This window comes from Hippocampus bargibanti, linkage group LG04, assembly GCF_051943395.1.
Source record: "Hippocampus bargibanti isolate YZ-2025 linkage group LG04, ASM5194339v1, whole genome shotgun sequence".
Lineage (NCBI taxonomy): Eukaryota > Metazoa > Chordata > Actinopteri > Syngnathiformes > Syngnathidae > Hippocampus > Hippocampus bargibanti.
In genome coordinates this window covers 29,420,546-29,431,392 of record NC_142737.1, presented here as the reverse complement: position 1 = coordinate 29,431,392, position 10,847 = coordinate 29,420,546, and the positions used below count along the sequence as shown (strand labels likewise).

Below are 10,847 nucleotides of genomic sequence, written 5' to 3'. Positions count from 1 at the left end.
GCGCTGGATGAAGGCGCTGAAGTGGGCATGCCCGTCTCTTTCCCAAACGCCTGCTCCTCTCAATGTTTAATTAACTTTTTTTGATGTCGTCGTGAAATGTGACAGGGTGGAGTTCAGTCTAATGCCGGGCTTAAAATTTTGAGTTGGGTGTAGGAGTGAGTGGATGCCGCAGTTGGTTCCACCAAATAAATCCCTCCACCCTCTTCTAAAGCCGGGGGGAAGCGGGTGGGGCGTTGCTGATGTGGACTATGGAGCAACAATCCATTGATTTAAGTTTCACACTCTTACAGTGATAATATTGAACTGGGCTTCTGGCCCAGGTCCTGTGGGATCTGCCATACCAGAAGAAATATGTCAGTGGACATCAGTGAGCACACTTCACCTCAAAAAGCTGTCAAGAATGCATACTGACATTGATGAAGAAAACAGTGTGTTCCTTGGAAAATATTATGTTATTGAAAAGGACATTTATGTTGGACTTTTTTGAAAGTATCTCTGCGATCCTGAAAAGCAGAGGCAGTTACAGAAAATGGGTGGGTACAAGTTCAAAAGTATAATGCTTTGATCATACAAAAAGAGGCTTACTCAATATTACAAAAAACAGCACAGGCAATGGTTTGAAGCCTTATATGCCATGTCAAATATTGTTCAGTTCAATATTTTTTTCACAAATCAATGCTATTGGTCAATGCCCACACATGTCTGTTATTTCTAATTGTTCACCCCTTTAACGTGTTGGAAACGGCTTTAACTTGTATCTGCAGTCACCAATGTGAAGTCCGAATAGGATTGTGATTTCCAGTGACGTGCGGTGAGGTTCATGGCTGGTGAGGCACTGACGTCATCACAGTCAGATTTACAAACATATGAACTCTCCAGAGTATCTTATTCACCATTTGATTGGCAATAGTTAACGTGTTTTGTTTAAAATGTCATGTCAGCATTCTTTATATACTGTATACAAACTGTAGCATAGAAAAAAATATATTATCGTGTTACCTTTACTTATAAATGAAGTCCATGCGCCATTCCTTCTGAAGAAAGGCGTCTTCCTTATCTTTCTTCAGTTTTAAAAGTCTCTATTTCTATTAATTTAGATATGAAATCCTCCATTCTGAAAATAAGACCAAGCAACATGAAAAAAATGACTGGATAGTTGCACTTAACTTGCTAACTGTTTACTGCAGCTTGCTTGCTCTCACTAATTCTATTATTCTGCAGCCGAGGAGGCGCAAGAAGAATCTCTGTAATCAACAGCGCCCCCTATCATGAAGCAGGAGAACTGTGTGCCTCACCTATGCACGCAGTTTTGATAAAAAAAATAAACACTGTAGTATAGCGTTTATTATGTAAAGTGACTCTACATTATATATACATATACAGTAAAGTCTCGTTATATCGATATCGGTTATATCGATAGTACTGCTTATTACGATACTATTTCTATGAACGCAAGGAGAAAATTTACATGCCGCAGGATCGGATATATCGATAGTCCGGTTATATCGATATTTTTTCTGACTCCCGAGAATATCGATATAACGAGACTTTACTGTATATATACAGGTGTCGGGTGCCTCTGTCGGGTCGTTGCTGAATTCTGTTGTATGCTTTGTATGCTATTGTGTGCATTGTATGCTGTGCATGTGTTTGTTTAACCTTGGCGGACTTTTACTCTTGGTTTTCTTTTGATACTTTCTGTTCATATGATTTTTAACGTTTTACATTTTGTTCTTGTTGAATTTATTTTAATTTGTCAAACACAACCTCCTGCTCCCTCCTGCCTGCTTTTTGGGATCCACAACCGCCATCACCACCTTGCAAACCGTGACAGAATGACCCGACCAACCATCGGATCCCGCAGGTACAATGGACCGGTCTCATTTCCAACCTGTGCCTGTCAGTGCAACGTCACGTTAGGTTAGCCCACGCATCGTCGAGTTTGAATTGCGTCACTCGACGAGCCGTAACGTCCACGTCACCACCTTGCAAACCGTGACATAATTGACCATTTGAAAATGTGAGCTTTGGTTGAGATTTATAGAAATAAAGTGTCAAGATTTTAATTTCAATATCTCCGAATTATAGTGAAAGATCACGAACATGATCATTGTTCTTTTAAGTGACTGTCATTAATTAGGGGAAAAAAACATGTAATAACTTTAATAGATCATTTGAGTAATATTTGTGTATCGTGAACTTGCATACCTTTGTTCAGCCCTACCCCATGAGCAGTTGTCATGAAAACGTTTGGTGACCCAGTTCTATGCAAAATTGCAGAACACATGGAGACAAACAACCACTTGCCCTCACACTCACGCCTAGGTACAATTTTGAGTGTTCAATCCGTTTGTCATGCATGTTTTTGGAATGTGAGGGGAAACCGGAGGACCTGGAGAAAACCCACCCAGGTCTCGAGAGAACATGCAAACTACACACAGGAAGGGCAGAGCAGGGATTGAAACCACAACCTGTGTATTGTGACGTTGACACACGAACCACTGGTCACCAGACCGCCGCATAATGGAATTTAAATATATTCCGACACAGGCTATATCTTGTTCATACATTTCATGTGATTTGTTCATACATTTCATGTTATGTATTGCAAAGAGGTGAAAATCCGAATGAAATCCTACAACACGTCAAAGCAATAGCACAGGGCGAGTTAAATTGGTTTAAACTTCACCTCGTGGGTGGAGTTCAGTCCTGAGACCCGTTTCATGTTTTCCGTCAGCCAACCTCTGCTGGGGTGATTATTCTGATTTACTCTGTCCCAGTTTGTTCCCCAGAGAGAGACGACTCGTGCGCACATGCCGCTAGCGCAAACAAATACAACACAAAACAGACACCAGTTCCCAAGGTACTCAGATATGGAAGGACTGGTCCTCACTCTCAGCTAACTTGGAGCAACACGGATGGTGCGCTGCGCTGTGCTGGATGGATCCGAGGAGTGAGTGCAAAGTGCGACACTGACTGGATACTTAGGCGGCCTGCATTGCTATGGAGTTAGGAAAACTTTGGCCCAGACATCAGAGGACCCTGCTGATCACCATGATGATGTTCAAACTGGGTAAGACTGTCACGTGTCCTTTTTAAGCGTTTCATTTCCATGCAAATGCAACAACCAATGTTGTAATTTTAGGTTGCTTCGGAAAGAATATTTGATACGTTTTACTCAAAGATATGTAACTATCAAAAATCCAAATGTGTTCAAGCCACACGGATGTCATTGATGCACTTGCGTACAGCCCACTACAGCATCACACTATACCGTCGTTAAAACGTTGAATTTGTAACGGCAAAAGATGTCTCGTGTCTGAACAAAATAGTTAACGGCCATATCCGCGCTGAAATCCGCGATTTATTTAACGTTCTGTGTTTATTTTAATTTAAATATTTTCCCATCGACTACTCCAACCAATGTGTGTGGGAGTTGGCGGCGGGACTTTGCTGGGCGACCCCACCACCTTTGAATACCACTCTGACCCATTTTCCCCGTGACCCTCATTTGTGTGCAGCGTCTGAACCTCATTTAAACGGTGGCGGATCGAAGGCACGGGCTGGGGGGCATTGTTCAAGATTACCATGGTAACGATCTGAGCGTTCGGCTGCACTGCTGCACTTTTTTTGGGTCTCAGTGTTAAAAAGGGGAGGGGGTAGTGGTGGTGAGGGGAATTAAGGCGCACGGCGAGTGACCTGGCACCCCCAGCTACGAAGAGATTTAAGAAGAATAAACCCTCGAAATGTCGGATTATATTAAAAAATAACGTGAAAACAACCAATATAACAAAAAAAACATGCCAGGGTATAGAGGATTTTTAAAAATGCATGGAATTCAACCAAATCTAGGCAAATGATGTTATAAAAATCTCTTTAGATCTCTTATGGCTGTCATCTTCAGATGACTCAGTTTAGCACATGCATGCATAATTACACCTGTTCTGCATCAAATTGAATAATCCAAGTAAAATGTTCTGAACAAAAATATTTTGGTGGATCTAGGAGAATATTTATGCACCTCTATCCAATGCTAAAACTGAACAGAGTACCGGCACCAGTGTCAGAAATTATTTTTCCAATATAAAATACAGATATGTGCGACGTAAAATGTTGGCGAATTCACTGCAGATTGCCAGTTGTGCTTTATTTGAATTTGACACAAAGATTAGATTTGGAATTACATAGACTCTGCAGTTTACACAAGGAACAAAAGCATGCATGCCACTGTCTGACTCAATGTGTAACCCCAACTGAGTCAGAGGATTTGGGCATTTTTGGATAAAGCAAAGCAGACACCTGCTGGGGAGACTTTGGAGCACAAAGCTGAACCCAGAGGACCTGCCAGCGTCTGATGGTGAATAAAATAGCTTGGGACACAACTTCTTGCTTGGGGGCTTTCCCTTTTCAGTGTGTTAGAGCACCACTGTTTCCTCTGCCGTTTAGCCTGACAAATGGTCAGTTAAAACTCGGAATGTATATGGATGTGGAGTGAAGTATAACTTCATTGTCAAATGTACTGAATGTGAAACATACACCGTAGATGATTTATGGAGTTATTGTCCGGTTCTTAAATAGTGGGACATAAACATACAACATTTTGTTGCTAAACATCACCAGATTAGAGCTGACTTTCACGTTCACAGCTTCACAACCAAATCAAGGCAGCACAGTCCGTAATATTTCAGGGACCAAAAGTAACATTGACAAGGGTAAGCATGGGTTATTGAGCCTATTCCTGTTGACGTTAGGCTGTAGACAGGGGACAATCTGAACCAGTTTACAGACAATCCAAGACACTGAGACGGAAAAGCATCCACAATCATACCTAGCGACAATTTGGAGTGTTCAATCAGTCTGCCATTCATGAGAAAACCTAAGTAGGCCAGGGGAGAATATGCAAAATCCACACAGGAAAGCAGGAGGGCCCGCGATCAAACCCGGTACCACTGCACTATGAGGATGATGGGCTAACCCAGGCATGGGCAAACTACGGCCCGCGGGCCACATACGGCCCGTTAGGCTTTTTAATCCGGCCCGCCGAAATTATAGTACAAACAGTGTCTAAAACTCATGACAAAAAGTTAGCGAACAACGGGGCAGATAACTGAAAAGTTGCCTGCCCCATTTTTCACAACTTGAAGCACAATGAGACAACTAATCACATTAAAAAACATTGTAACATAAAGTTTATTCTAAAATCAAGAATGCACCTACTACAAATGCTGCCTTGCTTAATTTACGATAAATGTGCATGGCTGTAGATTTTGCTGCAGTAGTCGATTGTCATTGCGGTGCACAATTAGTTCGCTGACGAAGCCTCTTGGATAGGAGGCGAAACATCCGAAACCTTCACTTTTGTTCAGATGACGGCTGAAGAAACCTTCTCATCGATGCGGTGCACAATGCAACGTTTGCATTGCTTCCTACGAGCCACTAAGCCCCTTTCATAAGTCTCACGTACACTTTACAGTCACGGTTTAATGTAAATTTACGTTTTTTAGCGTCACATATGTTGTTAGCTTCTTTTGCATCTTTCTTCTGGTCTGAGGTTCTGTGCATCTATTTTGGAAAATGACATGCAATTGCACGACTTTATAACGCTTGCGAAAGTCCGGAAGAAGGAAGCAGGCTTCTGATTGGCTGCCGTGCCGAGTATGCAAATTTCAACTGCAGGTAGTCTATGTTTGTGTGCTCGGCGACGGTACACGTGTATTGTTTGCGCGTGAAGGCGAGGGCGTCAGTGAGGAGTTTGTTGAGCGCGCGGTCAGGACAAACCATCTATGATTTGGCGGAATTTAACACAAGTAGGTATTATTGAGCTTGAATATTTCGTTGTGTAATAATATGTAATAATGTGAATTTTGAAAGTGATTCCATTTTTCAATAAATGCTGATTTCTTTAACTTTGCCCCTTCGATGGAAACTTATTAAAAACAGACGCAATCTTGATAAATCACAGTGCATGTTATTTTAATCTATTTCCATTTCCTCCTCCAAGTACAGTAAAGTCTCGTTATATCGATATCGGATATATCGATAGTCCCGGTTATATCGATACTATTTCTATGCACGCACGGAGAAAATTACATGCAAGCAGGGTCGGATATATCGATAGTCCCGGTTATATCGATATTTTTTCGGACTCCCTTGAATATCGATATAACGAGACTTTACTGTATCTGCGAAATAGTATGTAAACGCCATATTCCTTGAGACAAATTTATTAACTGATCAGGGATATTTTTCACATTTGAAAGACAGTTAATAAATTGGGTTGTAGTGTTCTTACTGTGCTATGAGTTTTGTACATACTACATTTAAAGGACAACCGGCACCATTTTTTGTTTTTGTTTCCCACTGACATCAGAAAATCGTTTTATAGCATCTAAAATACCCAAATCAGGCAGGCTGATATTTTTAGTTAAATGAAAAACACCAATAAAAATGACTTCAAATGAATCCGGAAATGGTCAGTTTCAGAAGGTCCCGCCCCCTTGTTCGTGACGTCACGCCTAGACCTCTTGCCTTTGATCGAGAATCAAAACAATGGCTTCAGATTCGGAGAAGATGTTTTCTTGTTACTCATCCAGTTATGAATATGATTCAAATAGTTCTAAAGAGGAAAGCATAAATGTTTGCAATTGATTCAAGGAGTCCTCCCATATCAATTCGAGCCGTCAATGACAGCAATGTAGCACCCAGAAAATGCAGAAGATTGCGCCCAAGCTCCGTTGGAAATGGGCTGATTTGTCAGCTGGGAATTTGTGTCAGCGAATATCAAATAGTTGTCTTGGTGCAACACACAACGATTCACCATCGCGTTATTTATGTATTTCCTTCTAATTTTGCCATCAACACGGATCAACACGAAGTTTTCAGAACAAAGTACCCAAAATGCATTGTATGTCGCTTTCTCGGTGAGGGGCGGTCCAAACGTGACGTCACATGGGGATCGTCATCAACTCGAAAACAAGACTTCATGAATATTCAGCGCAAGTCTTAAAACGTAAACTATAGCTATATGCTGTGGAATCTTTGTAAAATACGCTCAGTCGAAGTCATTTGAAGTGATTTTATAAATTATGGACATAACTTGTTCAGAGTATTTCCCTCCAAATGCTGCTGGCCCGGCCCCTCTGTCAAATTTTAGAACCCAATGCGGCCCGCGAGTCAAAAAGTTTGCCCACCCCTGGGCTATCCACTCAACACTGGCCACACCTCTGTCTCTCTCTCTCTCTCTCTCTCTCTCTCTCTCTCTCTCTCTCTCTCTCTCTCTCTCTCTCTCTCTCTCTCTCTCTCTCTCTCTCTCTCTCTCTCTTTCTCTCTCTGTCTCTGTCTCTCTGTCTCTGTCTCTGTCTCTGTCTCTCTGTCTCTCTCGCTCTCTGTCTCTCTCTGTTTCTCTCTCTTCGTCTCTCTGTCTATCTCTCTCTCTATCTCTCTGATTATCTAAGATTAAGTACTCCAGCATTCTAGAGCATAAACCACCAGGAGATCTTCAGAGGAAGAGAACCCCCTTCAAGCAAGTGTTTCGGCCCTTTACTTCCTTACACTCTTAGGGGGCCGGGCCACACCCAGCAGGCTGCCAGGTGTTGGATTGGATTGGATTTGCCTTTATTAGTCTCGCAGTGGAGAAATTTACATTTCACAGCAGCAAAGTTATGAAAGAAATGAAAGTAGAAAAGCAAAACACAGGAGCTGCTGGAAAGGCAGCCACTCTCGCGGCGCCGTCTTGAAGTCAAAAGAACAAAACCAAAAACTAAATAACAAATAACATGACAACACAAAGACACAGAGAGACATTCATTCTTAAGCACTTTCTGTACCCTCTTTGTTACATAAAGCAGTTCCAGATGAAATAGGAGAGGATCAAAGCGTCTCTTCGCCAGTGGATCAGGGTGGAATGTGCACGTCGACTACAAGCTAAATGTTGAAAGCAAACACACAGCTGTAGCATCCATTGACGAAAAGAGATTGTCTCACATCTCCTGTCCCACATAAATCAGCTTCAATTCCATCCCGCGACAGTTCCATATACGCATCGGCGCTATGCGCTGACGCTCCTTCCTTCTTATGGCGGGCTCCTCAAGCCATGTATCCATCCAGCTGCAGACTGTCCAACAGCACCGACCTTCCACTGAACAAAGCGGGGCTGTGAAGATGCTGCCCATTACAGGCGCAAAAAAGCACAATGGCCCCAGAGCTGTCCAGCGATGACAGTCGAATGGCACCGACATTCCTCCCATTCAACACAGTACTGGCATATCCATGCTGCCGAAAAGGCGCAACCGCTCAGCACACTCTCCTCCTTGATGAATGTCGTGGTCAAAAATGCTGAAAAACAATCCGTATCCATTCCACACGACGCACAACAACACAAAGTGACAAAAGAAAACACAAAAAACAAGACAAAAACAACAAAAAAAGCAAGGCTCATCAGAGCACTTGCTGACGGCTGCCTACTCGGGTGCCATCTTGGACTCCTTTGTTCCCCTGGTGGTTTTTCCATATAGTCCTTGGTGGGTCAGGTGGAAAGAGCCCACTTTGCAGATTATATATATATATATATATAATTTCTCCACTGTGAGACTAATAAAGGCATATCCAATCCAATCCAATATATATATAATTTATTTGGGGGTTGAACAATGTGACTGCAGACATAATGTCTTGTAACTAAAACTAAGTGAAAACCAAAGTCAAGCGTTGCAAAGGACATCGCAATGCACAATTTACTACAGGCCCATTACTAGAGATTTTATTGGGGTAACTAGCAAATACACCCAAAGTGGATGGAAATTTCCATTCTACGTAGTAGTGGGTAGTGATTCGCAGTAAGTGTAAATCGCGAGCAAGGACACAGTGTAGTCTGGACAATGTCAGTCGCCACACGTCTTGTGCCTGGTTTGCAGTGACCATCTGTGCTCTGTTTTATCACTGTCCTGATATAGTGGTACCAGTCAGTGCCACGGATCAAGCTTGTGTCACCGTAACCATGATCTACAGCGTGTTCTGTGATTCTGGGGGTTGGGCTATGTTTAGGAGGTGCTGTTATCATCTCCTTGGAATGTGAGAGCTGTTGATGGGGTCTGGATGGCGGGGTGTAGAATGAGGAGCCACTGTCAGCTCTCCCCTATCTTGAGATCAATGACATTACGAGTGTTACAGTTGAAAGTTGATGTTACTCCAAATAATTTCCTTTGTACAGGTGTACAGGGTGGTCAGTATGATTAAAGTATGCATATTTCTCAGCAGTTATGCGAAGACTCAGGAATACGGGAAGAAATGATGCAAGGGAAAGGAAATGACACATCTTTTAAATCCTCAAGTTGAGATAAAAGGGAAGAAACAAACAATTAATACCCTCACCAACACATAATTAACACACAAGGTGGCATTCAGTTCAGTCGTGAAATATTCCTGCGCACCACTCAGACTCGGATTCAAACTTAAATTTAGGAGCTGTGTGACTGAAGATTGATAGATTGATCCCTGCATGAGAAGTACTGGGGAGGATCTGATGTAAGGCAGTCCTTGAGGTAAAGAACGTAATAGGTCATGTTGGGAGATGCAGAGTAAAACCATAATATATATTTATCGGAAAATACAGAATGAAGTCAGGGTGATGAATGGTTTGCCGTTACATCAAGTACCATTAAGCATTTTCCAAATTGACTCAAAAACAAAATATGAATCACTATTCATTGAAATTGAACACCTGCTTGTTAATGAGGGATGGGTGTAAGTGGTGTTGTCTGCCGGCTGTCTTGAGTCTTTTATCAATTTATTGGTTTTCTATAATGCTTGTCCTCTTCAGGCTCACAAGTGAGCTGGAATCGATCCCTTCTGATGGGTAATTGGCTGTACAGTATTTACCCCGTCCAGACAAGTGGTCATTTGATTGCAGGCAGATACTATATTCGACAAATAAACAAGCAACTCACAGTATAATTCACACCAATGTACAAGTTAGTCTTTGTTTAATGTGCTTCACTTGTTATTGGATCATGCAATGAACCCAGAATACCTGGAGAAATCCCACAGAGGCACGTGGTGAACAGTGACGCACAGTCAGGGGAGGCAGGTGAGGCACAGCCTCACCTGTCATCATGGAAATATCAAATGACAAAATAAATTAAGCAGTTATATGTATTTAGTTATTTTTACATAAACATTCTTTTCCATTTAACTTCACCATATTTGGATTTTTTTTCAAAATCGCAGAATTTTCACATTTAGCGTTCAAATACTAAGTGGAGACGAGTGGTGACGCAGAAGCCGTCTGAGCCCCACCATGGATTGCGCAATCACTATTCTAACTGCTGGCTTGCTCTGTAGTGAGATCGCATTGCTGTCCCTCTGCATATCGCTATCAAAGTGTTCAAAAGCTTTTAGTATATGAACTAAATTTCTAGTTTAGCTGGTATATATAATGTACAGTCGCTGTACATTATAAACACTGTACTACTGTTTATTTTATTTTATTTTTATCAAAACTGGTGGGCGCTGGTGATTAGAGATTATTCTTCTTGCGACTCCTCGGCTGCAGAATAATACAATTAGTGACAGCAAGCTACAGTAAACAGTTAGCAAGTTAAGTGCAACCATTCAGTCATTTTTTTCGTTTTGATTGGCCTTATTTTCAAAATGGTGGATTACATATCTAAATTGAAATACTTTTCTAAACTGGACTTTCAATCGAAGCAGGAGATAATAATTAAAGGTAGACCAACACCGGACTGTATAGCTCACAAAGGGTGAGGGATGGATGTAAATCTCCTGGACAGCTTCTCAGCTTTTTGGCCCAGAAGGATCTCTTTGAAACTATTCCCGAGGCGACAAAGTTG

The 10,847-nt window shown here is 41.9% G+C and overlaps 1 protein-coding gene across 2 annotated transcripts in view; it reads left to right on the top strand.

Moving 5' to 3' along the window:
* Window positions 1-2,803: 2,803 nt before the first annotated feature.
* Window positions 2,804-10,847, top strand: part of LOC148899646 (protein crumbs homolog 2-like) — a 97,497-nt gene continuing 89,453 nt past the window's right edge. For both annotated transcript variants that reach the window (XM_088995034.1, XM_088995033.1), the window contains exon 1: window positions 2,804-3,073. In XM_088995034.1, coding sequence (XP_088851160.1) covers window positions 3,004-3,073 — 70 coding nt within the window. In that variant the 5' untranslated portion in view covers window positions 2,804-3,003. The remainder of the gene's footprint in view (window positions 3,074-10,847) is intronic.